General features: G+C 65.6%; 6 protein-coding genes across 10 annotated transcripts; 2 read left to right on the top strand and 4 right to left on the bottom strand.

Annotated features, from left to right (window-relative positions):
• Nucleotides 1-1826: 1826 nt before the first annotated feature.
• CIMIP2A (ciliary microtubule inner protein 2A) lies at nucleotides 1827-5360 on the top strand. Its single transcript, XM_007182715.2, has 7 exons — nucleotides 1827-1882; nucleotides 3308-3522; nucleotides 3612-3874; nucleotides 3971-4097; nucleotides 4352-4446; nucleotides 4740-4857; nucleotides 5272-5360. The coding sequence occupies exons 1-7, from the start codon at nucleotides 1827-1829 to the stop codon at nucleotides 5358-5360; spliced, it is 963 nt and encodes a 320-aa protein (XP_007182777.2).
• On the bottom strand, nucleotides 5353-7847 carry TUBB4B (tubulin beta 4B class IVb). The gene is made up of 4 exons (XM_057548063.1): nucleotides 7685-7847; nucleotides 7288-7396; nucleotides 7101-7211; nucleotides 5353-6570 (listed from the first exon to the last, which is right to left on the bottom strand). The coding sequence occupies exons 1-4, from the start codon at nucleotides 7739-7741 to the stop codon at nucleotides 5510-5512; spliced, it is 1338 nt and encodes a 445-aa protein (XP_057404046.1). The 5' UTR covers nucleotides 7742-7847; the 3' UTR covers nucleotides 5353-5509.
• Nucleotides 7848-11976: 4129 nt separating this feature from the next.
• On the bottom strand, nucleotides 11977-17260 carry SLC34A3 (solute carrier family 34 member 3). The gene is made up of 13 exons (XM_007182719.3): nucleotides 17214-17260; nucleotides 16502-16625; nucleotides 16136-16225; nucleotides 15621-15749; nucleotides 15396-15539; nucleotides 15208-15319; nucleotides 14941-15136; nucleotides 14653-14742; nucleotides 14469-14556; nucleotides 14222-14389; nucleotides 14033-14149; nucleotides 13836-13960; nucleotides 11977-12554 (listed from the first exon to the last, which is right to left on the bottom strand). Exons 2-13 carry the CDS (start codon nucleotides 16584-16586, stop codon nucleotides 12090-12092), a joined length of 1809 nt encoding a protein of 602 aa, XP_007182781.1. The 5' UTR covers nucleotides 16587-16625; nucleotides 17214-17260; the 3' UTR covers nucleotides 11977-12089.
• Nucleotides 17261-17654: 394 nt separating this feature from the next.
• RNF208 (ring finger protein 208) lies at nucleotides 17655-27507 on the top strand. Of its 2 annotated transcripts, none has more exons than XM_057548064.1 (2): nucleotides 17655-17720; nucleotides 25872-27504. In XM_057548064.1, exon 2 carries the CDS (start codon nucleotides 26416-26418, stop codon nucleotides 27211-27213), a length of 798 nt encoding a protein of 265 aa, XP_057404047.1. In that variant the 5' UTR covers nucleotides 17655-17720; nucleotides 25872-26415; the 3' UTR covers nucleotides 27214-27504. The 2 variants fall into 2 exon arrangements, with proteins under 2 accessions (XP_057404047.1, XP_057404048.1); XM_057548065.1 differs by lacking the exon at nucleotides 17655-17720 and having other exon boundaries at nucleotides 25980-26119; nucleotides 26503-27507.
• RNF224 (ring finger protein 224) lies at nucleotides 18348-20066 on the bottom strand. The gene has a single exon (XM_007182716.2). It carries the CDS (start codon nucleotides 19442-19444, stop codon nucleotides 18974-18976), a length of 471 nt encoding a protein of 156 aa, XP_007182778.1. The 5' UTR covers nucleotides 19445-20066; the 3' UTR covers nucleotides 18348-18973.
• Nucleotides 20120-25956, bottom strand: CYSRT1 (cysteine rich tail 1). Of its 4 annotated transcripts, XM_057548066.1 has the most exons (6): nucleotides 25866-25956; nucleotides 24874-24931; nucleotides 24519-24573; nucleotides 23117-23178; nucleotides 22573-22664; nucleotides 20120-22284 (listed from the first exon to the last, which is right to left on the bottom strand). In XM_057548066.1, exon 6 carries the CDS (start codon nucleotides 22274-22276, stop codon nucleotides 21875-21877), a length of 402 nt encoding a protein of 133 aa, XP_057404049.1. In that variant the 5' UTR covers nucleotides 22277-22284; nucleotides 22573-22664; nucleotides 23117-23178; nucleotides 24519-24573; nucleotides 24874-24931; nucleotides 25866-25956; the 3' UTR covers nucleotides 20120-21874. The 4 variants fall into 4 exon arrangements, with proteins under 4 accessions (XP_057404049.1, XP_057404050.1, XP_057404051.1 ...); XM_057548067.1 differs by lacking the exon at nucleotides 24519-24573; XM_057548068.1 differs by lacking the exons at nucleotides 23117-23178; nucleotides 24519-24573.
• Nucleotides 27508-27849: the final 342 nt, after the last annotated feature.

Below are 27849 nucleotides of genomic sequence, written 5' to 3'. Positions count from 1 at the left end.
GCCCCCGTGACTCCTGGCTCGGCCACCTTTCCTCCCTTCCCCGCTTTCTTGCCCCAACCCTTCCCCTCTCCTGGACTTTTGGGTCTCTTGGGGGGCTGGGGTCCACTCTAGTAGGGCTTCAGGGAGGACTGAGGCCCTGGCAGAGGGTGGAGAAGGGGGCAGGGGCCAGGGGTCGCCTAGCTGTGCAGGGCCAGCGGAAGGAGGCGTGGGGGTAGGGTGCAGGGTCCAGGGAGACACCCTAGAGCAGAAGAGCCCCCGCGGAAAACCCGGCCCTCGGAAAAGTGGAGCAACGGTGGTGGGCTCTGAGCGGACCGTGCCCACCCCAGAGGCGGGCCTGGTGGCGCAGGTGGGGCCGAGGTGGGGAGGCCTGTCTTCTTGGGGGCACGGAGGCTGGAGGGTATCACAAACGGCTGGGGCTGCTGAGGCTGAAACGCAAAGGAATGACAATGACGAGGCCGGGTGAGCGAGAGTCCATCTGCGCACCAGGCCCTGCGGTGCCCTCCAGAGCTGACCAGCCAACCAGCCCAGCCTTGGCCTTGGCCTCATCCAGGCAGGGCCCGGCCAAGAATGTCTCCTCCTCCGCAACCCCGGTCTCTTCCTCTCCAGAGCCCTCCCATCTGACGCTGACCCTGCCTGGCCTCGGGAGGTGCTCCAGATAGACAGGCAGACCGATAGAGACTTCTGGAGGAAACACACCTTTTATCAGGGCAGGGGGCTCCCAGCCTGTGCTCCGGGGCCCTTCCCGTGGTGCATGGTGTTCTCTGAGGGCATAATCACCCACAGATGCAGGTATAGCTTGTCAGAGCCCTTGTCACTGGGCGTGAGTAGCTGGGAGTTCTCCCTGTAACAAATACTGCCATCCGCCATGGCGGACGACGTGCACACCTGTCTTCAGCTAAACATGGATCATTTCCTCAGGATAGACGCACCGAGTGGAAGCGGTGGGTCAAAGCCTGTGCAGTCTTTGTGTCCCCAAATTAGAGGTGGTCCTCATGCTGGCAAGGAGCGTCAGAAACTGCCAGCATCAGCGTTTCATCAGCATTTGTTTGACTGAGGCTCTGCCCTCATTGACTATGGGCACATTTCACATGTATTTTTCTATTGGGGTGTTAATTTTTCATAGGTTTGTTTTGTAAGGTTGTTTCCACTGATATCACATCTGCACATAACACTTGTTGCAAACTTTTTCCCCAGTTGGTCATCTGCCTTTTAGTATTGTTTATACTGTTTCTTTGACACGTACTTGAACCTGCTAATCATTCCCTTTATGACATTTTTCTTCGTTTTTATGGTTAGAAAGTCCTCCCTACACACACACACAGATCAGGATTTCTTTAAAATGGAAAATAGTGCCCAGCTCCAGAGGAAAGACCCTCCAGGACAGAGTCGCAGCAGCTCCCTGGTTCAGGAACCTTGTGGCAATGCCTCCAAAGCGTCCAGGGCCTTGCATCTGAGGAGGGGGCTCGGGGTGGGGTCCCCTAGCCTCACCCTGGGAGGCTGCCCTTCAGTTGGCTACGTAGGCCTCCTGTGGGTAGCGAGCGTTCAAACCCAACCCTGCCTCTCACTACCTAGCAGGACCGACTCGCTGCAATTACAGTCCCCATTTTCCAAGCTCTAGGTCTGTCCTCAGTGAGACGCCTCCCTGAGCCTCCCATAAAACGGGAGTACTCACAGGGTGTGGAAAGGGGCCTGGCCCAGGTACTGCCCAACAATGCCAATGCTGGGCCTCTTAACAAAGGTTGCCAGGCAACAAGGACTCCTCTCTGGAAGGAGCCAGGTGCAGGCATGCGAGGGGCTGAAGGCAGCCCAGGCAGAGCTGAGGCGCGATGACAGCTACTCAGAAGCACAACCTCTTCTCGCCGGAACCTCACTACATCCCTGGGTAAGCGCCAGAGCCCTGGGGGGAGGCTGGGGTCCCCGAGGATGGGGGAGCAGGGCCGGGGCCTAAGGGCATAAGGTTGCTCGGCTGTGAGGGGAGTCCCAGAGCTGGGTCTCCGGGAAGCTGAGGCCAGAGGGTGGGGCCCTTAAGTAGGAGCCTGGGGGCCCGGAAGGCCAGGGAAATGGGGGTGAGGCCGAGGGCCGGAGGGGCCGGGCAGGAGGGCTGGGGCGAGTTCGAGAGGGCCCGGCCGACCTGCCCTGCTGGTGCAGCCGTCCCAGGTGGCCAGCACGTCTGTTGAGAGCAGAAACTGGGGACGGTGCAACAGCTGGGGAGGCTGGCCTCCCCTTCCATAGAGCACTCCGCGCTTTAAAGAGGAGATGAGCTGGGGACTTCCCTGGCGGTCCAGTGGTTAGGACTCTGCACTTCCACTGCAGGGGGCATGGGTTCCATCCCTGGTTGGGGAACTAAGTTCCTGCATGCTGCACGGCCAAAAAAAAAAAAAAATTAAAAACATAAAGAGGAGAGGAGCATCCGGAGTAAACTGCTGGGCACCGATGCCAGGCCACCTTGCTAGGTGTCCTGCATGTCAACAACAGAAACGGGGGACTTCCCTGGCAGTCCAGCGTTTAAGACTCTGAGCTTCCACTGCAAGGGCCATGGGTTGGATCCCTGGTCAGGGAACTAAGATCCTGCATGCTGTGCGGCACAACCTAATAAATAAGAATAGAAACAGGCCTCCAGAGTGTGTGTGCGCACCAACACACACTCAGACCACGTACAAGGAAAAGGCTGGGAAGAACCAGACCCAACTCTGGTGACACTGAAGAGGCTCTCACCTTCAGCCCCAGCCTCGCTCAGCTTGTTGACTGACAAACCTGCATTCTCTTGAGCAGTTTTTAAGAGGAAAGCAACGCACACCCCTTGGATGTTACACAGGCCCCCGGGCAGCACTGGACACCAGCTGCCCCTCAGGGCTTAGCCATGGTGCCCACACCACTTCCCCACAGGCCTCAATGACGCTCGGCTCAACCGCCAGTCTCCCGGGTGGCCACCATCTGGGCCCAATGCCCACCATACCTTCCTGGCGGGACCGACTTGTGTACAGTGGGCTCCCCTGTGCCTCAGCCCGAGGCCCAGACCCTGTCACCACCCCTGCAATGCTTTGCGGCAGGCAGAGCTCCCCGTTCCCTCATCTTTAAGACCCTTGTTGTTGGAAGATGGCTGGGTGGGTGGCACCCCGATGGTGGTGATGACAGAGCTCCCCTCCCGTGGGCCAGCCCTGTTCTCAGTGCTTGGCCTGTGCTGCCCATTCAAGCCCCAAGAGCCCCGGACGGCAGGTGCTGCTGTGACCCCATTCCGTAGGCGGGGTCGAGGATCTTGCCTGTGGCCGGTAGGCTGGATCCACACCCGCTCCTCTCTCCTCCACAGCTATGCCGGCTTCTACCCGCAGCTGCGCTACCAGGTGGGGAACACCTATGGGCGCACCACGGCGCAGCTGCTCACGGACGCCAGCGTGCAGAAGAGCCCGTGCTCCGTGCTGTCCCCCATAGCCAAGCCCAAGTTCATCGAGGACTTCAGCAAGTCCAAGCCGCCTTTTACGCCCTGCCATGAACTGACAGAGCCCTACGTCCCCCAGTACACCAGTAAGCCGCCGCCGCCGCCCGCCCACCGGCCCTGCAGCCCCGGGGACGCCCCGTGCCCGCTGTGGCTCAAGGCTGCCCTGTCCATACAGGTCTGAAGCCCTACAAGAACTCTGAGATCCTGGGCCAGTTCCCACCCCAGGAGGTGGATGCCCAGGGGCCGCTGGGAGGAGAGAATGTATCCAGGCAAGTCCCACTGCCTGCAGGCTTCATGCCCTACCCCCCCTACTCCCCTTGCCCATCGGGCAGGAAGGGGGACTCCAGGGACCTTGGACACCCGGGCCTGCGGTTGGCATTAGGGGAAGAGGCCTGGAAGAGCACCACCCCTGCCCGTGAGGCCCCCACGCGGTACCAGGTAATTGAGAGACACGTCAGGAGCACTGCGATAAAGCCTCACCCCAGCCAGAGCCCGGTGGGGGCTGGGGCGCCGACTTGCTCCTCCCCATTCCAGCTGTGCCCCTGCAGGAGGGAAGGGTGCCCGCCCCCAGTGCACCAGCAGGAGACACTACATGTGGGCAGCTTCCACAGGCTGCCCCAGCTGGACCACCCCAACCTGATCCAGCGCAAGGCCATCTCAGGTGGGTGCCTGGGGCTGGGGCACAACACGCCCCCACAAGGCTCCAATGGCCCAGGCAGGACCTGGGGAGAGCAAGTGAGGAGGCTGCCCATGGGCCCTTCCCAAGACTGGGAGCTCCTGCTGGCCCATTCCTGTCTGTTTAGGGAGAGAGGAGTCCAGACAGACTTCCCTAACCCCCCTGGGAGCAGGTACGAATGCCCGGGTGGGGGGAGATGGACATGACTGGGAGCGGGACCCTGGCTCCTCCTTCCCCAGGTTATGCTGGCTTTGTCCCTCGGTTTGCCTGGGTGATAGGGATGAATTTTCGCGATGGGGTCGCACAGGCCGCGGATGAGTTCAACAAGAGCCAGGTATGCGGACACCATCCCTGGGCGAGCACGGTGGTCTCCATGCTCTGGCTTCCCTGGAGGGAGGGGGCTCTGCCTGGCCCAAACAGGCTGCTCCCCCTCCGCCCGCCCCCGCCCCCCAAACGTCTTTCTGACTAGGTCTTGGCTCCCTGCTCCGGAGTGTTGTGGACAGACGGGGAAAGACCCCGAGCCACTCATTCCCAGGAGAATGTCAGCCTTGCACCCACCGGGACATTCTGCTCACTGGTTACCAGTTGGGGGCGGCAGCACATGGCAGCGCCTGCCTGTTTCCGCAGTTCCTGCTCAGAAATCCCATCCGTGCCCCGGGCGAGAGGTTGCCCAGAGCGCAGTGGCCTAGCAACACCATCTACAGAAGCCAAGGCCTGATGCCTTTCTACATGGGGTTCATACCATGTGAGTGCAGTAGGCTCCCGGCCCCCATCCCAGACAAGGTCATGGTGACAGGTCAGTGGGGAGGCGTCCGGGGCTGGGCCCCATTACCCGTGCTGAACCTCAGGCAGAAGGCCAGCTGTGTGACCACAAGTTTCCCTTGGGGCAGGACTACCCAATGTCCCCTCCTCCCCAGTGTAGAAGGGTTTCACAGCCCTGATACTAAAAGTCAGAGGCCAGCTGCCTCCATGCTGGCCTGCTAGAGGTTTCCCGTGCACAGGCCAGACCCGCCTTCAGGAGGCAGGTGCCCAGGGCAGCCCCAAGCTCCCAAGAGTCTGCGTGTTTGCAGGCCGAGCTGACCCCTCCAGCAGCCACTCGCGCGCTCACCCTGCGCACGTGGCGAGCCCCGGGGCTCAGCTGCAGTGGTGCCCCTCGCAGCCACGCAGGACAACTACGCACTGACGGTCGGCAACAGCACCCGCAAGGCCTATCAGAAGGAACTGGAGAGGCGCAGCCAGACACTATGAAAACGCTTTAATGGTGGTACCTGTACAGCATGTGATGTCAAGACAAGAAAAACAAATACACGCACAGTAAGACGGGGCTATCAGAGAACAGGCTGTGAGTGAATAAAGAGTTCCCACGGCTTCCACGCTTTACCCGGTACTGCACAGCCTTAGGCCACCTCCTCCTCTGCCTCCTCCTCAAACTCCCCCTCCTCCTCGGCTGTGGCGTCCTGGTACTGCTGGTACTCGGACACCAGGTCGTTCATGTTGCTCTCGGCCTCGGTGAACTCCATCTCGTCCATGCCCTCGCCCGTGTACCAGTGCAGGAAGGCCTTGCGGCGGAACATGGCCGTGAACTGCTCCGAGATGCGCTTGAACAGCTCCTGGATGGCCGTGCTGTTGCCGATGAAGGTGGCAGACATTTTTAGCCCCCGGGGTGGGATGTCACACACGGCCGTCTTCACGTTGTTGGGGATCCACTCCACGAAGTAGCTGCTGTTCTTGTTCTGGACGTTGAGCATCTGCTCGTCCACCTCCTTCATGGACATGCGGCCCCGGAACACGGCGGCCACGGTCAGGTAGCGGCCGTGGCGGGGGTCGCAGGCCGCCATCATGTTCTTGGCATCAAACATCTGCTGGGTGAGCTCGGGCACCGTCAGCGCCCGGTACTGCTGGCTGCCCCGGCTGGTCAGTGGGGCGAAGCCAGGCATGAAGAAGTGCAGACGGGGGAAGGGGACCATATTGACAGCCAGCTTTCGCAGGTCAGCATTGAGCTGGCCTGGGAAGCGCAGGCAGGTGGTGACCCCACTCATGGTGGCCGACACTAGGTGGTTCAGGTCACCATAGGTGGGCGTGGTCAGCTTCAGGGTGCGGAAGCAGATGTCATAGAGAGCCTCGTTATCAATGCAGTAGGTCTCGTCTGTGTTTTCTACGAGCTGGTGGACGGAGAGGGTGGCGTTGTAGGGCTCCACCACAGTGTCCGACACCTTGGGCGAGGGCACCACGCTGAAGGTGTTCATGATGCGGTCGGGGTACTCCTCCCGGATCTTACTGATGAGGAGAGTGCCCATCCCGGAGCCGGTCCCCCCTCCCAGCGAGTGGGTCAGCTGGAAGCCCTGCAGGCAGTCACAGCTCTCCGCCTCCTTCCTCACAACGTCCAGCACCGAGTCCACCAGCTCCGCACCTTCTGTGTAGTGCCCCTTGGCCCAGTTGTTCCCGGCACCGCTCTGACCTGCAAAAGAGAGCAGCCAGTCACTCTTCGGCCAGGCATGTGGTCACCACTGGTCACCCGTGCCAAAAAGGCCAAATGACACGGCGTGAGGTGACACACAACCCCCCCCACCGCAGGTACAGCAGGTGGACCCCCAAACTGATAAGGTAACGACGTACCCGATTAAAAATCACAAGTTCAAGCTAAAATAGTTGAACAACAAGCCAGCTGCTCCCACGGGCAGCCTCCGCCAATTCCCAAGGGCAGATGAACTGCCACTGCCTCTGACTCAGCCTGCACGGCTGGCAGATTACATCTGCCTGCTCCTTCCGCGCGTGCGGACAGCTGGGCCTTCCCCCCAAAGCCGCTTTAGGAGAGGGGATTGAGTGACTCGGGAGGGAAGGAGGGTGTCCTTGAACCCCGCTTCTACTGGGAGTGCAGAGTGAATCAAGACCTCGGCTCTACGGTTCTAAAGGTGGTGACCTTGGGCACCCCTTGACCTTTGACCGCCCTGGCTATCAAGCCACCCGCCAGCCCGATCTGCGGCTCACCGAAGACGAAGTTGTCCGGCCTGAATATCTGCCCGAAGGGCCCCGAGCGCACGGAGTCCATGGTGCCCGGCTCCAGGTCCACGAGCACGGCGCGGGGCACGTACTTGCCACCTGGGGGGCGGGAGAGCGTCAGCGAGGGGAGGGCCGCGGGGCGGCAGGGGAGTGGGGAAAGGGCGCGGGGTCTCACCCGTGGCCTCGTTGTAGTACACGTTGATCCGTTCCAGCTGCAGGTCGCTGTCCCCGTGGTAGGTGCCAGTAGGATCGATGCCATGCTCATCGCTGATCACCTCCCAAAACTGCGGGAGACGCGGGCGGGCCGGGCCGGGGCTGAGTCACGCCTGAGGTGCCCGGAGCCGGCCCCACCCCGGACGGCGCGGCCCTCCCCTCCCCCGCCGCCGCCGCCGCCGCCGCCGCCGCCGGGCCGTCCCCAAGGGCCCTCGCTGCCGCCCCCGCCCCGGCTCCGGTTCGGGCGCCGCGCGGGGCCGCAATGCGGGGCCGCCGCCGCTCGCCCGCTGCCGCCATCTTTCCCGCCGCCCGCTCCCCCCGCGCGGAAGACCTGCGCCGGCCCCGACGCCCCCGCTCACCTTGGCGCCGATCTGGTTGCCGCACTGGCCGGCCTGCAGGTGCACAATCTCCCTCATGGCGGCGGCGGCGGCGGCGGCGGCGACGACGACGGGGGGGCGGCTGCAGTGGCAGATCAAGAACGAGAGAGCCGAAGAGCAGGCGCGCAGAGTGCTACAACCGACTCGCCGCCGGTGCTTATATACCCGCCGCACCCGCCCCCGCCAGCCTCCTATTGGGCTTCCAGCGCGAGGCTGGCAAGCGTCCTCATTTGATTGGCTGCAGCTCCGTCAATCGATCCACCTAACGCCCGCCTTCCCAACGCCTCTGGCCCTTTATTGGTCCGCCGCGGCCTCTGCTCTCCCTATCAAAATACCCCCCTCGCTCTGCGGTGCTCTGTCCATTGGGTGTTTCAAATGATTGATTTGTCCTTTCATTGGTTGGCTCCGGAGAGCACGCCGACAGGCCGGCGCTATTGGCTGCGCTGGGCCAGCGTCCTGGTAACCGCCGCAGTGCCGCGGGGACCCACGCGGGCGGGGGCGCGGGCTCGGGAGGGGCCAAGGGGGGAGGGCGGGGGAGAGCGGGGGAGGGCCGGCCCGAGGCCCGGGGAAGGCGGGCGGGGCGCGCCCCGTGGGCGAGCGCACAAGCCCGGGCCTACCTTGCGCCCTCCCGAGGGCGGCCGAGCGCAGGTTGCGGGGTCTCCGAGTCGAGGAGCGGCGCGGGGCCGTTCGTAACAGAGACATACGGGGCTCAGGGGCCAAGGGGCGGCGGCGGCGGAGGCGGAGGCGGAGGCGGGTGTGTCGGTGGAGTCGGGCCCTCCCCCCAGAGCGGCGGAGGCCTTGTGGCTCCCTGCTCCCCTTCTTGGTCCACACGCGTCGCGAGCAGGTGGGGGAGCACGTGGGGCCGCTGCGCCGGGCCGGGGAGAGGGAACAGAGGAGGGGAGAGGTGGGCCCGGTGGGGCGGGGAGGGGAAAGCAGGGCAGGGCAGGGCAGGGCAGGGCAGGGCAGGGCAGGGCGGGAGGGGGCCCTGCCTGGCAGCGGCTTGTTGTGGAGACTGCGCTGGCCCTGCGCCTGTCGCCTTGAGGCCTTGGCCCCAGGAGAGAACGGAGCTGCGTGGAGACGAGGGCAGCGCCCAGGCCTCTGGGCAACCACGGACCAGTACACCTGGGTGGACAAATGTTTTTACTCGTCCTTGATTTTTGTTTGGGGGGAAGAAAAATTTATGAAGGAAAAACAGTTAAATTACACGTGGTCACACCTTTAATCAATCCTTTTAAAAACAGTACACTTGCATTATATTTTCGTAACATTTAAGAAACCAGGAATTACGCCCTTGCGTCTGCCCTGGACAGCCTCCATTGCCGTGGCCACTGGGTCCTCTCTAGATTCTGATTTTCTCAGTGCGGTTCTTACCCACCTTTGCTCACCAACCCAACGGTGTTGGGGGCAATACCTGGTTATTTCTACCTAAAGAGAATGCGCTGCCCTCTTCACTATGTAATACATGACACTACGGTATCATGGTATACTGCAGCGTTAGGACACGTCATGCTATACTTAATCTGTGGATGGAATTGTTGGGGCAAGCAGCATGCTGGCATAGAGATTAGCCTTTCCATCCCCTGAGAGTGGTCTGCAGCTGCAGTCCTGACCTGGAGGGTGAGTCAGCATGTCAAAGTGCTGGTCAGTCCCCTCCTCCACGCCAGTCCAGGAAGGTGGGCCCGGCTTCTGCTGGCCACAGGCAGTGGCATGTGGGGTGTGCAGGGTCACTGCCTGGCATCTGGGGTTCTCACGGTGCCCTGCAAGGTAGCTTAGCTGCCCAAGCAGCAGTCTGCAAGGCCCTGGCCCTGCAGCAGGGAGGCTCTGGGGCCTGGTAGCATTGAGTTGTCACAAACCCACAAATTGGTGAGAAAGGGAGAAGCTCAGATTTTCCTCCAAGTGAGCCAGTGAGCGGTGCTCTTCGAGATGTTTGTCAAAGCCTTCTCTCCTTGCCCCCCACCCTTGGCTGAGATCCCCACTGGCAAAGGTCCCTGTTTCCTGTGACCAGTGCCCACAGGGCTGGGAGTTCAGCGTGGCACCCCTACTTTACAGGTAACAAATAGAGGTGGTGTCTCCCACGCAGGTGTGAGCCCCAGAGCCCCCCGTGGCGCCAGGTTGTCCACCTTGCCCTCCCAAAGTGAACACTGGCTGGGAACAAGACAGCAGGAAGCTCCCCGTGGCCCTCGGCCAAGGACCACAGTTGCCACTGCTGCCCAGGGCTGGCGGGGGGAAGCCCTGCAGGTCCCCACCCTCAGCCAAGGGTGTTCCTGCTGCAGGGTGGAGAGGTTGGGCTGGGGGGCCGGTCTGGGCCCAGTGCGGATCTGTGGCCCAGCGGGACGCAGGGCAGAGTGGGCAGGGCCTGTGGGAGTGCTAGGCGCCTGGCCCTCCTGCCCCAGCCTGCAGCTGTCCGAGGCATCCACAACGACGGCTCTGTTTACCGGTGGCCATGGTCCCAGCGGGAGGGTGTGTTACCGCCGGGCAGGAGCAGCAGGCAGACAGTCCTCACGGCCTCAAAGGACCCAGCAGGCAGCCTTTGTGGGCGGCCTCACCCGCCCCCGGAAGGAGAGGCGCATGGGGTACTTTCTTCCCCTCTCACTTGCCTTCCCACCATGGGGAGGGGGAGCTGCCCCCTCCATGTCCCCAGGGAAGCAGCCAGGCCCAGTCCCTCCTCAGGGGACTTCCATGGGAGTGAGGTTGATGTCAGAACCACAAGTGTGTCCTGAGGTTAAAAAAGTGGGGGGAAGCCAAAAGGGGGTAATGAGCCTGCCCCAGGGGTCTTGTTCCCATGAGGCCCCTGTGGCTCTCAGAACGTGTGGCTAGCTCCTTCCGAGGCCAGGGTGAGCCCCAGGCTCAGGAGACCTAGGAGCGTGTTGTGGGGGACAGGAGACCTGGAGGGGCTGAGAAGGACTAGGGGACACGGAGGGGGGCGGAGAGACCTGAGAAGAAGTGAAAGGACATGATCATGGACAATAATTGGTTCTAGGGTCCCCTGGTCTCATCTTCCTGACGATTCACACCTGTCCCCCCAGGTTTGGCTAGGTAAACCTGGGGGCCAGGGAAGGAAGGTGGCCCCCGTCAGGGCAGCATCCCCGGACCAGGAGGCGGCGACTGGCCGCAGCGGCTAACGGGGCAAACCAGACCCCGAGCGGCCCGCAGGTCTGCGCGTGCGCACCCCTCTCCGTGCGCGACTTATGCGGGGAGACGTGATCCGCCAATGCCCTCCTCTCATGGCGGAGGCGTGAGGTCGGGCTGGGGTTGTGGGCAGCCCTGGGCTGCAGGGGTGTCCGGTTACCGCCCGGCCGCCAGACAAAAGCGGTCCTGTGTGGAAACCCGCTGCGCTGCGGGGAGGAGCAGGGGGCGGGCGGGGAGCGGCCACCTCCCGCACGCTCCACCCCCAGGTGGGCACCTGGCCCAGAGGCCTTCGACCGCCTCGCGGCCGAGGTGTTTCGCGTAGGTGGGGGCCTCCAGGTGCGAGCGGCGCCGGGCGTCGCGGGCAGGACCCACTTCCTGGGGTGTGGGGCACTGAGCACCCCCTTTGCCCAGGCCGGCGGGGTGGCGCCCCTGGCGGCCGGCCAACTGTAGGCCGGCGGACCCGGGAAACCGCGCACTGGCTCGCCTGCCCCGCGCCCCCGCCCCCCCGCCGCCCGAAGCCCCGCGCCCGCCCACTCCCCTCCCCGCAGGGCCTCCCCCCCGCCCCGCCACTCCGGCCACGCGCCACCCCGCAGCCCCGTGCTCTGCAGCGCTGCGCCGCGCTCTGCGGAAAGAGAGATAGAGGCAGAACGGGGACGGAGAGGAGTAGGGGGTCTTGGGGCCACCCGGTCCTACCTGTCCCCTCCCCACTCCCCGACGCAGCTGCGGAACTCGGGGCCCTGCCGCGGCCACGTGACGTCCTCCAGCCCGACCGCCGACAGGGGGCTGGACGGCGCAGGAGCTGCCCGCGCGCGTCCTCCGCGGCGGCGGTGCGTGGGAGCCGGTCGCCCTTTCCCTCCTGCACCCACAGGGAAGGCCCCGGCCGCTTCCAGCCTCCCTGGACCCTGAGCCTCTTGCTGCGGGAAGTCTCCACGCTCTGGATTGGCCACTACTTAGGGCCTTCTGTTCCCGGTGGCCGCGGAGAGAAACAGAGTCACAGCTTGGGCCTCGGGGATCAGCTGTGTAGCCGCACCTCCGGGGAAGGCCAGCTCCCACGAGGGTTCAACGCGGGCCCCGGGTGTCCGCTGGGGGGCAGCAACGGCGCTGCCCATGCAGCCCGGGGTTGGGGAGAGAAGACCACCCACACCTGGGTACAGGCTTGTTTATTTGCGAAGAAGGTGATCCAGGTGACGCAGAGGTCCGCAGCCACTAGGATCCCTCAGGGCACCCAGAGGTCAACGGGGTTGGGGGCGTCCGCCCTTCACAACTGCTGGGAGGCCAGGACCTCGGGGTTCTCGTAGCAGCGGGCCTCCTTGGCTGCAGCCTGAGGCGGGCTGCAGGCCTTGCAGGGGCAGCAGCGGCTCACCAGGCGGTCCCAGGGCTCCAGAGAACGGAGCCACAGGGGCAGCCAGGCCCAGGAGCGCAGGCGGCGGGGCAGCCAGGCTGGCCGGTGCCGCTGCAGGATGGCGACCAGGACGGTGAGTAGCACCAGCACAACCAGGGGCCCCCCAACTGCAGCCAGTGCTGTACTCCCCGCCAGGGAGAGCCCGAAGGCGGCCAGCGGCAGCAGCAAGAAGCTGAGCAGCAGGTAGGCGATGGCCACCCAGCGGTAGCGGGCAGTCAGGTCCCCAAAGCGCTTGGCCAGTGGGATGGGCAGCCGGAGGACGGGCACCACGTACCACAACAGGATGCCAGCCAGGTTGAAGAAGAAGTGGATGAGGGCGACCTGGAGGGAGGGAGGGCAGGCAGGGTTCAGGAGCCTGGGCTCTGTGGTACGGGGTCCCCTAGGCTCCCCAGGACGCCTGCCCCTCCCTTTCTTGGCAGAAAGGGCACTAAGCCCAAAGGCAGTTTGGGGTCCTGCTTGTTAGCCGAGACAGCCGCCTGGGAGGGCAAATTCTGGCCAGCTGTGTTGGGCCCACTCTTCCTGCACCCCCCAACACTTTGAGGGTTGGGACCCTAGTACGGCATCCCCATGTGGTAGCTGCATCTATGATGACCCCGTGGATTCGACCTTCCCCTGAGCTGGCTTAGCTTGCCAACGCGTCGTCCACGGTGACCCCGCTCATGTCATCCCTGAGCGGGTTTGGCCACCCAGCCCTGGGCTCTGGCCTGGCTCCTGTGAGGAGGAGTTGCAGGGCCACACGTGGAGGGAACACAACTCCCTCCAGGGGTTGCTGAAGAAGTCGAGGAGTCGGTGTGGTGGGTGCAGTCCGGAGGGCTTCCTGGAGGGGGTGGATCAGGGCCCTGCACTGGGAGGTTCTAAATGGACAAAGAGCCAAGGCAAGAGAGCAGGTGGGAGTCGGGGAAGGCTGGGGTTCATCTCTTCTTGTGGGCAGCAGCCCAGCAAGATCCAGGCTTTCAGGAGCTGCACCTGTTTGGGTGCTGGGACAGAAGCAGTGGAGCACAGGGGATGATCTGGAGAGAATCCGCAGGACTGAATGGGACTGGGCGTGGGGTACGCAGCTGGGGGAGGCGTCCCGGAGGCAGAATTGTGACCGGGCAAGGGTGCACGGAGGAAGACGGTGAGTCGTCCATGTAGAGACCTGTGGGGTTTAGGTGCCTGGGGGTGGGGGACATCCTAGAGGTGTTGGCAGAGAGGGGCTTGAGGCCCCCCGAGGGCCGGGAGGCCTCAAAGGGACACAGCCAGCAGTATGCAGTGGTCCCTCGGGAGAGGTTGGGGGGGAGCTGCCAGCTGGAAAGGAGGAGAAGGCACCTTGGGACTACAGGATCCTGGAAATGATAAGGTTGCAGGGGAAGAGGAGAAGGCCTGGGATCCTGAGAAATGCCCACAGGGCCCCTGGGGTCCCAGGAGATGAGGAGGCTGCAGGTTTGAGCAGGCAGGCAGAGGTGGGGCCCAGGAGAGCTCGAGCCTGAGGCCCCAGGGCAGGCCTCCCACCTGCAGCCCACGGGGCTGGACAGGAGGGGACTGAGCCTGAGTGCAAGCCCCAGGCCTGTGCTGGGAGTGGGAGGGGCTTGGGGGCAGGGGAGGGGTGCGGGAGGGCGGTACCTGGACGGCGCTGATCAGCATATCCGAAGGGCTGGCCAGGGCAGCCAGCAGGGCCGTGGTGGTGGTGCCAATGTTGGAGCCCAGGAAGAGGGGGTACGCCCGCTCCAGGCTGATCACCCGGACCCCTGGGGGAGCCGGGGGTCGTCACGGGCCCTGAAGCCCCCCCCCCTCGGTCAGGTACCCCCTGGCGCGCTCACCCATGAGCGGCACGATGGCTGCGGTGAAGACGCTGCTGCTCTGCAGCACGAAGGTCAGGCCGGCGCCCGCGAGGATGGCCAGGTAGCCGCTGAGCCAGCCCAGGGGGAATGGGAAGTCTGCGGAGGCGGAGCCGGTCAGCCCCAGCCGGGCCTCCTCGCCCCCACCCTCCCCGCCTCCTCAGGGCCCACCGGCGTTGATGACGGTCCTCACGGCCTGGGCGATGCGGCCCCGCAGAGTGGAGTTGAGCAGCTTGACGATGAGGACGAGGCAGGTGCAGAGCACGAGCAGGGAGGCGGCCAGCAGGATGAAGCCCACGGCCAGGTCCGCGAGCGCTGTGCCCTCGAACAGGTGGCGGCCTGGCGGCAGGGCAGGGGTGGGTGAGCGGCAGCCAGCGTGCGGGGGGGAGGGGGGGCGGGGGCGGGCGCCGGGCCTCACAGGGCAGCGGCTCCTCGGCGGCAGGGCTGTCCCTCTCAGGGCAGGGGCCCCCAGCGGCCGCTCCACAGTTGCTGCGGTTCCCTGCAGTCTGGGGAGGCAAGGCGGGTTGGGCTCAGGACAGGCTCAGGGTAGCCAGGACTGGGTAATTCAGTGGGTCGGAGGTCAGGGGTCAAAGGCACCTCACCGTCTGCCCGTTGGTGCCACACCATCGCTTAATGAGGCTGCTGTTGGTAGCGTTGCCCGTGCCGCTGCCCGTAATGACATCAGCGTCCAGCTGGGGGACAGAGGAGTCTGGGTCTGGTGTTGGACTCCCCGGGGGCTCCGAGGACCGCAGCCCGGCCCACTGCGCTCTCTCTTCCCCCAACCGACGACGCCCTGCCCAGATCTGCCTCGGCTGTCACCACCTCCCCAAGAAACCCCTCCCCGCCAGGCCTGGCATGTGGGTCCTGCCGGAAGCAGCGGCTGGCCTCACCTGCACGATGAGGCGTGTGAGCGGCCGTGTCAGCACCTTGAGGATGTCAGGCGCGTGCCCCCCGGGCTGCAGGCTGGCAGCGCCCAGGGCCAGGGCGCTGAGCCTCTCCAGGGGGGCCGCGGCACTCTCCAGCGGCAGCAGGATCAGCGCCGTGAGCCAGTTGAAGACTCCGTGCACGGCTGAGCCGCCGAAGGCCCTGAGGCCACACGGAGTTGGGTGGTCGGAAGCCTCAGCCTCAGCCCCTGCCCTCCCCCGCACCTCACTCACCTCCGAAACTCGTCCCGGTCCCCCGACTGCGCCATCGAGACCAGGGTGCTGGTGATGGATGTGCCCACGTTGACGCCCATGATGACGGGCACAGATGCCCGGACGGTCAGCACTGTAGGGGCGCCGCATCAGCCTCTCGCCCCTCACCCCGCCACCACCATCCCGGGGGGTGGGGAGGGGGCACTCACGCTTGGAGGCCACCATGCTGACCACGATGGAGGAGGACGTGCTGGAGCTCTGCACGAGGACCGTGACCAGCACGCCGATGACCAGTCCAGCCACGGGGTTGGACAGCACCACGTTGTCCTTGAAGATGTCTCCAGCTACTTTGCCTACGCCCGGGAGACAGGTGCCCTGAGGCTGGGGAGGGTTGGCTGGCTGCCCCACCCCCAGCCACCTGGCCGGTCACTCACTGCCCAGCAGCTGGAAGGCAGAGCTGAGGGTGTCCAGGGAGCAGATGAAGAGGTAGAGGCTGCCCAGGAGCCCACAGGCCTTGAGGAAGCCAGCAACCACCTGGAGCACCCTGCCGGCCGTGCTGAGCTCTGAGGACAGAGGGCAGGGCTGTCCTCAGCCAGTCCCCACCCTGCCCTCCCCGGCTCCCCTTCCAGGCCCCTTCCTCTTCTCCCCGCTCCCAGGACAGGGCCAGGGTCCCGCTCCTCTGTTCCTTTGCAGAATGGCCAAGCAGACAGCCCCTTCGGGCCTCCGGGGAGCCTCACTGCCCGCAGCAGGGAGGAGGGGGAGCAGGTGGGCGGGCAGGCCGTTGAGCCGAGGGACCAGGGCGTCCTGGCGGTGGTCTGCGTGGCGGGTTTCTGTGGGGCCCGTTGGGGCAAACCCCCTCCTTGCTCTCTCTCCCCAAGAAGCCTCTCACGCTCACGCCCTGGCGAGTCGGAGCCTCGTTTGTCCGGTTACCCAGCCTCTCCAGACCTACCTTTCCAGGACTGGCCAGCGTCCTTCAGCTGAGGGAGGGCCCAGGGGTCCACATCCCCGTCTTCCAAGATGGGGGCAGAACCGGAGGTCCCTGCAGGGGTCAGGGTCAGGTAGGGCCAGGAACCTAGCTGTTTCCTGGACACCTTTAGGTGGCGGCAAAAGGGGGTGGGGGGACTGCGGCACAGGGGCTTGGGGTGTGGGACAAGAGTGGGAAGGAGGGGGGCCCCTCACTGTTCTGGCCCCTGGGCTCTCCTGGGGACGGATGGGCTGGAGCCCCTCTCCCAGCTTCCCCAGAGCAATGGGTCAGGGGCCAGGTGGGTGGGCAGGGAGGCAGGCCGAGGCTCCGGGACCCCGGGGCTCCTGGTACCTGCATTTCCCAGCCTCTGGTCCACCAGGCCAACTGTGTCCAGAGTGGCAGGAGGGGCCTGGGCGCAGGTGAGGGAATTCGGCATGGATTTTGGGCAGGGACAGGCCCAGGCCCAAGTCTAGATCTGCTTGGGGGAAGGGCAGTTCAGACACAGCTCCTCCCCCTGCCCGCCAGGTCTTGGGGTTCCCAGGCCTGAGACCTCACCGCTGTCCTCCCTTCCCACCCGCTGTTGGCCTTGGTGACCTTCCCCTTCCTCCGTCTGCAGGGGGATGGCTACAGTGACCTCAAGTGGCTGTCAGGCGAGCCCAGTCCAGTTTGGGGGGACAGAGTTGAGGGAGCCCTGGCTCCGTTGCTGGAAGAAGGCCTGGTGGGTGGCCTAGGGTGCTGGGGGGTGGCCGGAAGTGGTCGGGAGCCGGGGACTCGGGGACCTCTCCTATCAGGTGTCACAGAGACCACTGCAGCCAGTCGCGGCTTAGACTTTGGCATTTGGTACCAAACGGCAACATCTCCGCTTGATAAGGGCCCCACCTCCAGTGATGGGGAGCAGGACAGGGGGCTGGGTCGCCCCCCCCCACCTCAAGGCTCCTTCCTCAGCCTGCTGGGTCTGGAGCCCCCATCGAGCCCCCTACCTCGGCTCCCAGTGCCCAAGGCCCAGGAGCTGGCGAGCCTGCTGCCACCCCGCCCTCCTGCTGCCCCCAAGCTGCTCTCTCACCCTCAGCTCCTGGGGGGGGGGGCGCCTAAGCCCTGGGCCTGGAGGTCACCCAGCCCTGACCCCAGTGTCCTGGGTCCCCACCTGGTTCTAGAAGCTCCTACCTGTGTGGGTAGTGAGGGGCACCTTCGGGGAGGAGACACAGGCCAGGAGCAGCTGCAGGTCAAAGATCCGCTGGGCGCACACATGACCTGCTGTGTACTGAGCCCCATTAATGTTTACCCAGGAGCCGAGGCCCCCGCGGGGTACCATTGCAGCCCCAGTACCTGCCTTGTCCAGGCCCCACTGTCACCCAGGGGTGTTGCGGGGCTGGGCAGGTGGCCCTTAGTGCTGGACTTCCATGAATGGATGTCTCAGTGACACTACCGGATGCTGCATGCTGCCTGCCCAAGGCTGGGGCTCTGGCTGGCCAGCCTGGGGACCCCTTGGGAAGTCTGCCCTGAGCTCTACAGACCTCACTGTGGTTTTCCTACCCCGGTCAGATGGCCAGAGGGAAGCCCTTTGCACCAGGTAGGCGGGGAAGGCAACAGCCCCTGAAGTCATCCAGTTCAGGTCTGGGCTTGGGGCAGGGCTGGGCCTGGCAGAGCTCCCAGCGGGCTCAGCCCCAGTGGTGGCCAGCAATGGTCACAGTCATGGGTGTCATGCCTTCATCTGCAAGGGGGAGGGTGGGCGAGGCTCCTCCCCCAGGCCACATTGCTGCCCAGCCCACTGCCCAGGCTCACCTGGACCAGGAGACTCGGCCCATCCCGTTCTCTCTCCAGCTGAGCCCTGACCGGCCCCTTTGCTCGTGGAGTGCCTCTTATTGGGGTCAGTCCCCTTCCTGCGCCTGGGATGTGGGGAGGAAGAGCTGCCCAGCTGGGGCCGGCCCCTCCCCGTCAGGCCTGGTCTTCCCAGCCCCCTGCTTGCTGCCCACCGGTCGCTGGTGCAGGGGGACTTTGTCCCCGGGAAGGAGGAGGGTTCTGAGTGTCCTCTCAGCACATTCTCTTGTCCGCCCCTGCCACCCGCTGCCCGGGGCGGGCCCCGCGGTCCCTCCCAGGGGCTCCTTCCTGTGTGGGGGCGGGGATGCTGCAGCCCAATTGGTGGGGTCTGCGTCCACTGTCTCCAGCACGTGCTCTGGTCCCTCCGAAGGGTCTGTCTGGTGGCCACCGGGAGGCAGAAGGAAGCTGAGGGCCTGGCATGGGAGCGGCTGTCCTGAGCAGCCCCTCAGGCAGGTCCCCCCACCCCGGGCCTGGACCTCCTCGGACGCCTGTGGCAGCAGTGACTGTGCCTGCGGGGGACCCTCCCCAAACAGCTCCCGAACATCGCAGGGCTGCCTCACAGGCCAGGGGTGAAGGGAGACGCCCGCCCTCCCTCGGGGCTCACGCCTCTGAGCCGCTCTGTAGAGGAGGGGAGACCTGCTCCCGCAGGACCGGGAACAGCTTCTGCCGGGCCCTGCCGCTCCGGCCTGCAGCCCAGTCCCCAGGGTCTGGGCCCCAGACCCTTTCAGGAGCCACCCTCTGAGCTGGGTCTGGACCCGGGCTGGGCTTGCAGGCGACTCTGACAGCAGCACCCCTCCCCTGCACACAGACCAGCGCGGGGCCTGGGAATCCTGGCTGGGATTCCAGCTCCTACAGGGGCTTACGGTACTGTGGACACAGCTCCCGACCTTAGGTTGTGGCCCCGGGGTGAACACGCGGAGTGGCACCCGGGACACTCTGCTGCCAGGCTGTTCTGAGCAGGCGCGCCAGAGGTTCTGGGCAGGCGTGCTGCAGACCGGCCGGAGCTCAGGCCTCGGGGCTGCCCGGGGGGTCCCAGCAGAGGCCGCTGCAGCCCCAGCAGCAGCATCTGGGCTGGGGGAAGTGGGGCTGGGGGCCCAAGGCGGGGCAAAGCCTGGCCGGCTGCTGAGTGATGGCGGTGCTGCCTTTGAGGGGCGTGGGGGGCTGGGGTTCTGTGCGAGGCAGCTCCCGCTCGGCCCTGACGGCCAGGAAGGCGGCCAGGTCGAGGTCCAGCATGGCCACCCCTCCGCGGGGCGTGGGTGTGCTCTGGCGGCACTGCGGGCAGGGGATCCAGCGCTGCTCGTGGGCTGGCGTGTCCAGCCGCCGCACACACGCCTGGCAGAAGGTGTGGCCGCAGTAGAGGCGGCGGGGTAGGTGCCCAGTGAGGTCATAGGCCGAGTAGCAGATGACGCAGTCGCCTCGCTGGGTCCCAGCGGCTGTGCCCTCTTCGGAGGCCCGGGGACCCTCTGGCGGCAGCATCCTGGGGGAGGCATGCAAGGGGGCTGCAGCCTACCCATCCCAGGCTGCCCATGTTTGTCCTGCATGGCTGGGGCCTCAGCACCAGAAGCCCCCCCGGAGGACAGGAGCCCAGGAGCCCAGGCCTCTGCAGACGCGGGAGGGTGGGTGGTGGCCAGTGGGCTGGTGGACACCAGGCTCTGGGCACAGCCTGGGTCCCTGTGGCAGCTGTCTGGTCTCTCTCTGCGGCCCTCGTGTGCCATCCCAGGCCCGAACCCACCCCAGCCTGCCTGAGCCCCAGGCCTCTCGTACCTGCATCCGCTCTGCTGGGTGGCTATGTCCAGCCAGAGGGTGGCTGGGGGTAGGGGGGACCCAGGGCGCCCTGCGGCTCCCTCCTTGGGGCTCGCGTTACTGGCCTACCACGGACCAGGCAGCAGGGAGGCAGGTGGTGGCTGTGGGCAGGCGTGGGCTCCCCTTTCAGCCACAAAGAGCTTGCAACTGGATCCACCAGCACCACCAACTCATGAGGAGATAAGGGCCCCCCCAACTCTGCCTGCCCCGCCCCCTTCATGCGCAGACCTGGCTCCACTAACCCCTCACCCAGGCCTGGCTTTGCCACTCAACTTTGCCCATCTTCCTGCCTCATCCACCCAGACCTGCCCCACCCCACCCACACTCTCATACTCCACCCCCACCTCATGATGGGAAAGCTTTTTGGCTTTGACCTGGCTGATGCCTGTTCTTCAGCTCTTAGTTCAAGCGTCACCTCCTCCAGGAAGCCTGCCAGGACCCCCACCAGCTCAGAGCTCTGCGGGGTCCTTCTGCTTTGTGGCTCGAGCACAGTGTGTGTGTCCATGTTGATTTGTCCCATTGCCTTTGTCCCTGTCTGGGCTGGGCCTGTCATGTTCCCATCACAAGCCAGCCCCATAAGGCTCCAAGGAGGCCCTCAAGCACAGGAGTGGAGATCCGCACTCACACAGAGACCACCCAGAAACTCTCTGAGGTGCAGGGAACCGTGGGCAGCTCCGGATGCCCTTCTCAGAGGCCATCTCCCCCTGGCATCTGCCTGGTCAAAGCCTTGGGGCCAGCCCAGTGACGTAGCAGAATGGGGTGTGTTGGGAAGGGTCGGGTTGAGGTCAGGACCCCAGAACCCTCTCCATCCCGCTAGAGGAAGCCAGGCCCAAAGGGTCCCCTCCTTACTGCTGCCATCCTGGCAGGCCCCCGCCTCCTGGACTGGTCAGACGGGTTTTGGTGGCTGGCCCGGGTGGGGTCATCTTCCTGTGCGGGCCAGTCATGGGGCAGGGCCGGGAGCTTGAGCCCCATGGAGTCAGGCCGGTGACACGCCTGCCCACGCCCAGGGGCCAGTCCTGCCGTGTGGCCAGTCACCCGGGGTCAGGGGAGGGCTGGCACCAGGACCCGTCCATCCTGCGGGGCCGGCTTGGCCTCCTCCTCCGGCTCTCTCTGCCCGGTCCCGGAAACATCAGTGTGCCTGGTACTGGCCTCGCCGCTCAGTCTTCACACCGGCATCCCGGCCTCACCCCCGTGCCAAATGGCTCAGCTCCCCACATGCCCCCAACGCGGGTGCGCTGTGCTGCTCGGACGGGGGGAGATGGGTCTGGCCCGGCGCCTTCTCTGCCCACCTCCACGAAGCCCAGGCCCCAGAGGCAGGACGGCGGGAAGCAGCACACAGCAGGTGTTCAGGAATTGGGTGTTCTGTGGGAAACCAGAAAAACACCCCGGCCGAGGCAGGGCAGTGACTCACGGGCGGGCAGGGCTCGGTGCTGGCCACCTGGGCTCCCGCTCCTGGAAACGTGCCCGCGCTGGGCCCACCCACCACTGTGCTGCCAACGCGGTCCTCCTCCTGGAGGCCGCTCTCGGGCTCTACTCCTGGTTCCAGGCACAGCGAGCTCCTGCCGTGTGACCCACACACTCTCCTGTCTCCCAGGCTCACCCTCAGCCCCAGGGAATGCAGGGCAGCTCAAACCCAGGCCTGACCAGCCGTCCTGTACAGCCTCTGGGCCAACCTGAGAGTGCAGTGCAGGTTAGGTTGTCATGAGGCTGCCCCACCCCGGAATGTCCCATAGAGGCTGGCAGCCTGTGGTGGCGTCTAGCCTGGGACCCTCCCGAAGCGGGGAGCAGCAAAGGAGAAGAGTGGCCGGGACGAAGCTCGCTCTGCTTTATTGCCTGGCCCTGGGCCTTGAAGAGGTGGTCAAGGGTGTCCCCGGGGCTGCCATCATGGCCAGTGCCCAGGGCTCTGTTTTCAGGGGTGGGGGCTGAGCTGTCAGCCTTCTCGGTGGGTAGGTGCCGCTGTCCAGGGTGGGGAGCGGTCAACACCCATGACAACAGGCCAGTGGCTGTTCCAACTGTCCGGGCACTGCTGTGGCCACCTGAGCAGAGGCCCGGGCTTGCCGTGTGGGGGCGTCCCGCAGCAGGCCCTGCGGCCCAGGGGCCAGGCTAGGAAATGACACAGCAGCAGCTGTGGCAGCGGCAGAAGCGGGGGCAGTGGCAGCAGGAGCAGCAGGGACAGCACCAGCAGTGATGGGCAATGGCGTCGCCGCGCCCCACCGGCGGCAGGCCAGCGCAGGGCAGTCCTGCCTGCTGCTGCTGCCCACTGCCATCGGGGGTGCAGGGCTGCTGCCAGGCCTGCTGGCCCCGGATGGAGGCAGCCCCCTCGGCGCCCTTGGGCCCTGGGGCCTCCTCGGTAGGCTCCAGGGTGCAGGACCCCACGGGCAGAGGCTGCGACTCCGAGGAGGATGGAGCCGCCTCCAGCTGCTGCCCCAGCTCGGGCCGCAGGTGAGCCCTCGGGATGCTGACGTGGGCATACGGGTCCTTGATGAGCATCTCAGGGGGGTCCATGGCTTGGCCTGGCAGGGGTGGGCAGAGGAGACAAAATCAGCTCAGGGGAGGGGAACCCAAGAAAAGCCAGGCTGTGGAAGCGCCTGAGTGTGTGTGAGGCCTATGTGTCAGTGCGTGTGCAAGGTAGCGGAGTGTAGGGAGAGTGAGGGCCAGCGTCTCCTAGCTGCCCCCAGGTGTCCCCCGCCCTCCCTGAGAGACAGTGCCCTGTGATGGAGCTGGGAGTCGGGTGGGGGCCTGGGAGATGCAGCTAACCTGGTCCTACAGGGGGTGCGGAAGCCCCTCAGCCCAGGACCCACCTGAAGTGGTGACGGCAGCAAGCTGTCCTCTTGTTCCCTGGGCCGGGTCCCAGTGCCTGTGAGCTGAGCGACTGGCAGCTGCCTTTTCCCTCCTGGGGAGGGGTGGGGCTGTGGGCGGGGCTCAAAGATGGGGTTCCCAGGATCCCAGGAGGCCCCAGCTCCTGGAGCACAGCGGCCACCCACCCTTCCTTTTTTGGATGGGCGTTGACTGCGGCCTGGCCTCCCAGGGACATTGCCAGCCTGGGTGATTCAGCCTCAATGCATCTGGGGCATGTCCTGGCCCTCCAGGGACCTGCAACTCACTGGAACGCAGGACAGGAGGCGAGTCTGGGGTCAGGCCTGCAGGTGGTCTGTGGGCCCAGCCATTACTCACACGTCTCAAAGCCTCTGCTTTGAAGCAGAGGGCAGAGGTCCTCACTGTGACCCAAGCCTCTACCCCGCAGGCAGAGACCAAGATGTTTGCGAACACACGGCTTGGAGGTTTGCTGTTTTTTTTAACTGATAAGAAATGCTTGGTTTACACACCTTTGCCGATAAAACTTACTTATCTTACGATTGGCGACATGGGCTTCATCCACAAGTGACGTTTCTAGCTCATTTCTGAAACTACAGTTTCCCTCTGGTTGGTGGCCTTGTGGGCCACAAGCCCCCGATCCCTCAGCGTCCCCATCCTTGGCCCTCGCATCCCCTCCATCTGTGAGGTGGCACATAGCACCTGCCATACGGGGTCGCTGTATGTGGTGGGTGGATGTGAGCACTGGGGTCTTGGGTTTGGGCCTGGCACGGTGAGCTCCGCTTGGGGCAACCGGGACAGTAGGGTGTGGCCTGGACATGCACCCCTAGTCCTTGGCGCTCGGGGGGAACCCCCAGGAAGGGCGGGATCAAATCAGACACGGCCCAGAGGCCAGCTGACCAGAGTGGCCTGCATGGGGCCGGTCAGACCGGTCCGGGCATGAGTAGTACCGATGCGGCACCAGACGTGGGGAGAATTAGGCCCAAAGACCGGGAGTTGGGAGGCGGACAACAGAGGTCCAGTGCGCAGGCGCCAGAAGCCCCGCCCACAGCCCCTACAGATTCTGCCCCTTGCTGAGAGGAGGTTGGCGCATGCGCAAAACAGGACTGACAGGGCAGGGGTGGAGGTGCGCCCGGTGGGAACTATATTTCCCAGAAGCCTCTGCGCTCAAGGGTTTTCCTAAACACCAGGTTCGGGGTCAGCTGGCCTCATCTGTCCAGGACCCGGCTTGGGCTGCACCAGCTCTGAGCCGCCCGGCTCGGGAGGCGTGGGTTTGGGCGGGCTCTGGGCGGGAGCCTTGCACTGGGTGGACTTCAGCTCTAGGGGCGGGGCCTCGGGTAGGGGGTGGGGCCTAGTGGCCGGTACCACCTTGGGTACGCGCCTCGGGAGTTGGTGGGGAGATGAGCAAAGCCCTTGCCGAGGCTGGACGCCCAGTCCTCCCCTGGCCGGGGCTGCCGCAGTTACCCTGCCTTCGCACCAGGGCCCCATAAGCACCCCGCTGCCCCTCCCACGGGGCACCTGCTCACTAGCACACATGCTCTCGCTGAATGGTGGAGGACACCGAGGCGCAGGCGCTAGCCTGAGATCGCAAAGAGCGGCAAAGTCAAGGCCTATGGGCCACGGATGCCTCTCCAGCCTGTTTTGCCCGCGTGGGGCCCTTTATCAGGAACGCCGACCTTTCCGGGCTCTACTGCCTGCAGGACTTGGGGCTAGGTCTATAGCCAGGTGCAGTCTGGCCTGTACAGAGCAGAGCAGCTGTGGCCGGAAGGGGCTGGGACTGTCCAGGGTTAGGCGCATGGCCCAGTGCTGATCAAAGGAGTGCCAGCATGCCACGTGGTGGCCCTGGCAGGTTAGGGAAAGGCTCTCTGGAGGCCCATGCAGCCCTGGTCCCTTGCCCTGTATTTGTCAGCATGTCCTCTGTCCTCCCTCTCACCTGAGAGCTCCTCACAGGCAGAGGGCGTATCACAGGGGGGGCAGGGAAGCCTGGCCTGAGGAAGAAGCAGAAAGGAATGGGGCCTCTGTGCTGGGTGCGGTCAGGTTAGCACACAACTCTGTGACAACGGGACACGTGCTGACCTGCTGGGATGCCAGAAAGGGCCACCCCACCCTGTGTAGGTGCGTGTCCTCCCTGAGCTGCCCCATGGCGGCCTGTCCAGCTGTCTGTTTGACCTTCCACCTACCCCTCACACCACCCATCTGTCCAACTGTCCTGTCCTTGGAGCATTCTCCCAACTACCGTTCCTCCCTCCCTTCACTCCTCTGGTCGTCGCTTGCCCGCCCCTGCTCACCCTCTTCTGTCACATCGCGGTCTGTGAGCCTGCCAGCGCTGGAAACAGCCTGCTGCACCTGTGATCCAGAAAACCCTGGAGGCATTCCCACTGGGGGCCCAGTGGAAGGACAAGCAGAGACCCTGACTCTGGGGGGGACACAAGGCAGTCCCACGGTGGGGTCCTGGGAACCAGCTTTCATGACCACCCCTGGGCTCTCTCCTCCCCTTCCTCCCTCTGGCATTGTGAGAGCTCAAAGCAGGCTTTCCCTTCCAGAATTGAGGCGGGGGGCTTGACTAGGACCCAGGCTCAGCCAGACGGGGACGGGGAAAGGGGAGGCGGGAGGGGGCACGCCGCGGGGATCCTGACCCCCACGCGGCCCGCGGGGGGAGGAGGAGGGCGACCCCGAGAGCGGGCGCCAGGCCCGCGTTGGCTCGAGGGGCGGCAGAGAGACTGGCCCCGCCCCGCGGACCCCGCGCGGGTCCCCAGACGGGGGGGTGGCGCTGCGGGCGCGGGCGGGCGCCGCGCGCACTGCGGTCCCCGCGCCTCCGCCGCAGAGCGCGCCACGCTCGGCACGCACCTGCCGCCGCCGCCGCCGCCGCGCCGAGCCGAGCCCCGCGCCCCACGCCCCCGGGAGCCGCCGCGGCCCGGCCATCGCCCGAGGTCGCCGCCAGAGCCGCCGGAGCCGCCGGGCCAAGGCGCGGGCGCCGCATCCAGGCCTGCCTTTGAGACAACCTCTGCGGCGGCGGCGCGCGGCCCGGCCGGGGACGCCAGGCTGGGGCAGGTGAGTGCGGGCGGGGCGGGACAGCGCGGGGTCGCCACTCGCCGGCCTCCACTCCTAGGCAGAGGTCGGGCCTCGGGAACGGGGACTGGGGAGGGGGCTGGGTTCCGAGTCTGGCGAGGGTAAGGGTCAGAGGTCGGGCGCCCTGTCTTTTGTGCAGGGTGAGGGTGAGGGTGAGGGTGAGGGTGAGGGTGAGGGTGGGCCCGGGCGCTGCCCTCACGCTGTCTCTCACCTGCAGCTCGGGCCCAGTGCAGGCCTCTCCTCTGCTCCCGCCGCCGCCGCCGCCGCCGCCGCCGAGCTTGCAGCCCGGGTCCTTCCGCAGCCAGGGCTCAGGCTAGCTGCCTTCCCTGGGCGCCCTGTCCTGGAGCCATGGGGCCCACCTAGCCCCGGCCTGCCCGGATGTCCCGGCCCCGGAACGGCTGATCTCGGCTGCAGGGGGACACCCCCCAACGCCCCCTCGCCAGCCTCAGCAGCCAGAGACCCTGGGTGAGCCCCTGGGCCCGACCTCCAGCCCAGGGCAGTCTCCCACACCCCCCTGCCCCTGTTCCTCTCCTCCTCCCCCGCTCCTTCCTCCTCCTCCTCGGACTGGACCTGAGAAGCCACTGTGGCCACTGGGGGGGGCCCTTCCCCCCAAGCTCTTGCCAGCCTCCCCCAGGAGTCCACAGGGCATCCAGGGTCCCCACCAGGCCTGGCGGGACCAGGATGCTGCCCCCTCTCCTCCCCCCCGGCCCCACCCAACTCCCCCACCCACCCGAACACCCAGTCTGACTGGAGACAGCCGGATGCCGGCTGACCCTGGGCCCGAGGTGGGCAGTGGCTGGCCGGGCTTCCTCATGTCCTGCCTGAAGGGCCCCCATGTCATCCTCAAGATGGAGGCCATGAAGATGGTCCACCCTGAGAAGTTCCCCGAGCTGCAGGTGGCCGCCCCCTGCTTCCCACCTGCACCCCGGCCCACCCCCGCTCTGGCACCCAAGAGAGCCTGGCCCTCAGACACAGAGATCATCGTCAACCAGGCCTGTGGGGGGGACATGCCTGCCTTGGAAGGGGCGCCCTGCACCCCGCCGCTGCCACGTCGGCCCCGCAAGGGCAGCGCGGAGCTGGGCTTCCCCCGAGTGGCGCCGGCGGACGAGGTCATCGTGAATCAGTATGTGATTCGGCCTGGCCCTGCGGCCTCAGGGGCCTCCGCGGCAGCGGCAGCGGCTGCAGGAGAGCCTCTGGAGTGCCCCACCTGCGGGCACACGTACAACGTCACGCAGCGGCGGCCCCGCGTGCTGTCCTGCCTGCACTCTGTGTGCGAGCAGTGCTTGCAGATTCTCTACGAGTCTTGCCCCAAGTACAAGTTCATCTCCTGTCCCACGTGCCGCCGCGAGACTGTGCTCTTCACTGACTACGGCCTGGCTGCGCTGGCCGTCAACACGTCCATCTTGAGCCGCCTGCCACCCGAGGCACTGACCGCTCCGTCTGGTGGCCAGTGGGGGGGCGAGCCTGAGGGCAGCTGCTACCAGACCTTCCGGCAGTACTGCGGGGCCGCGTGCACCTGCCACGTGCGGAACCCGCTGTCTGCCTGCTCCATCATGTAGCGCCCGCCCGCCCGCCACCGCCCACCAGTCCTCGCTCGCTGCTTCTTCAGGGATCTGGCCCTGCCCTGTTGCCCACTGACCCCTTGCCCACCACAGCTTCTGGCCCCCACCCACATGGCACTGTCGCTGCAGCCAACTTTGCCATTAAAACTCTGCCAAAGCCTGCACCTCGTTCCCTGGACTGAAGCCTAGGCCTGCGCACAGGCCTGGGCCAGGGTGGGCACCCAGGGCTGCAGCCCCGACAGGGTCCAGGCTGGAGCAGCCAGAGGGAGGCCCAGCGCTGTCTGGGGTCAGCCTGGTCTGCTCGCTGGGGGCCAGTCTGGTCCAGGCATGCTGCTCAGGAGGGCTGGGCCTGACATTGTGTGTGTGTGTGTGTGTGTGTGTGTGTGCACGCGTGTGAACGCCTCATACCTCTGTGTGGAGCCAGCCTCCTGTATGTGCCAGGCAGGACTGTGGGGGCAGGTGTGCAAAGCAGGCCCAGCTGGGCAAAGGGAGGACGCTTCCTCTGCACTGGCCACTGGATGTGAGTGCAGCCAACGGGGGGACAAGTCAGTCCAGCTGGCCCCTGGTGCCTACCTGACCCTCTGAGGTTGTGTGAGAATGGCCTTGGGGCCAGCCTGGGCTGGGGTTGGGACA

The sequence above is a fragment of the Balaenoptera acutorostrata genome, chromosome 6 (assembly GCF_949987535.1).
Source record: "Balaenoptera acutorostrata chromosome 6, mBalAcu1.1, whole genome shotgun sequence".
Classification (NCBI taxonomy): domain Eukaryota; kingdom Metazoa; phylum Chordata; class Mammalia; order Artiodactyla; family Balaenopteridae; genus Balaenoptera; species Balaenoptera acutorostrata.
This window is presented reverse-complemented; position numbering and strand designations above follow the sequence as displayed.

What these genes read in the sequence shown, in the direction of transcription:
- CIMIP2A (XM_007182715.2), top strand. Translation starts at nt 1,827, where the DNA reads ATGACAGCTACTCAGAAGCACAACCTCTTCTCGCCGGAACCTCACTAC. An exon ending in GAACCTCACTACATCCCTGG is followed by an intron (nt 1,883 to 3,307) that starts GTAAGCGCCAGA and finishes TCTCCTCCACAG; the next exon opens with CTATGCCGGCTTCTACCCGC. An exon ending in ATGAGTTCAACAAGAGCCAG is followed by an intron (nt 4,447 to 4,739) that starts GTATGCGGACAC and finishes CTGTTTCCGCAG; the next exon opens with TTCCTGCTCAGAAATCCCAT.
- TUBB4B (XM_057548063.1), bottom strand. Translation starts at nt 7,741, where the DNA reads ATGAGGGAGATTGTGCACCTGCAGGCCGGCCAGTGCGGCAACCAGATC. An exon ending in GTACTACAACGAGGCCACGG is followed by an intron (nt 7,212 to 7,287) that starts GTGAGACCCCGC and finishes CCCGCCCCCCAG; the next exon opens with GTGGCAAGTACGTGCCCCGC. An exon ending in GCCGGACAACTTCGTCTTCG is followed by an intron (nt 6,571 to 7,100) that starts GTGAGCCGCAGA and finishes TCTCTTTTGCAG; the next exon opens with GTCAGAGCGGTGCCGGGAAC.
- SLC34A3 (XM_007182719.3), bottom strand. Translation starts at nt 16,586, where the DNA reads ATGCCGAATTCCCTCACCTGCGCCCAGGCCCCTCCTGCCACTCTGGAC. An exon ending in CGCTGGCCAGTCCTGGAAAG is followed by an intron (nt 15,750 to 16,135) that starts GTAGGTCTGGAG and finishes CTCTGTCCTCAG; the next exon opens with AGCTCAGCACGGCCGGCAGG. An exon ending in GAGGACCGTCATCAACGCCG is followed by an intron (nt 14,150 to 14,221) that starts GTGGGCCCTGAG and finishes CCGCCTCCGCAG; the next exon opens with ACTTCCCATTCCCCCTGGGC.
- RNF224 (XM_007182716.2), bottom strand. Translation starts at nt 19,444, where the DNA reads ATGCTGCCGCCAGAGGGTCCCCGGGCCTCCGAAGAGGGCACAGCCGCT.
- CYSRT1 (XM_057548066.1), bottom strand. Translation starts at nt 22,276, where the DNA reads ATGGACCCCCCTGAGATGCTCATCAAGGACCCGTATGCCCACGTCAGC.
- RNF208 (XM_057548064.1), top strand. Translation starts at nt 26,416, where the DNA reads ATGCCGGCTGACCCTGGGCCCGAGGTGGGCAGTGGCTGGCCGGGCTTC.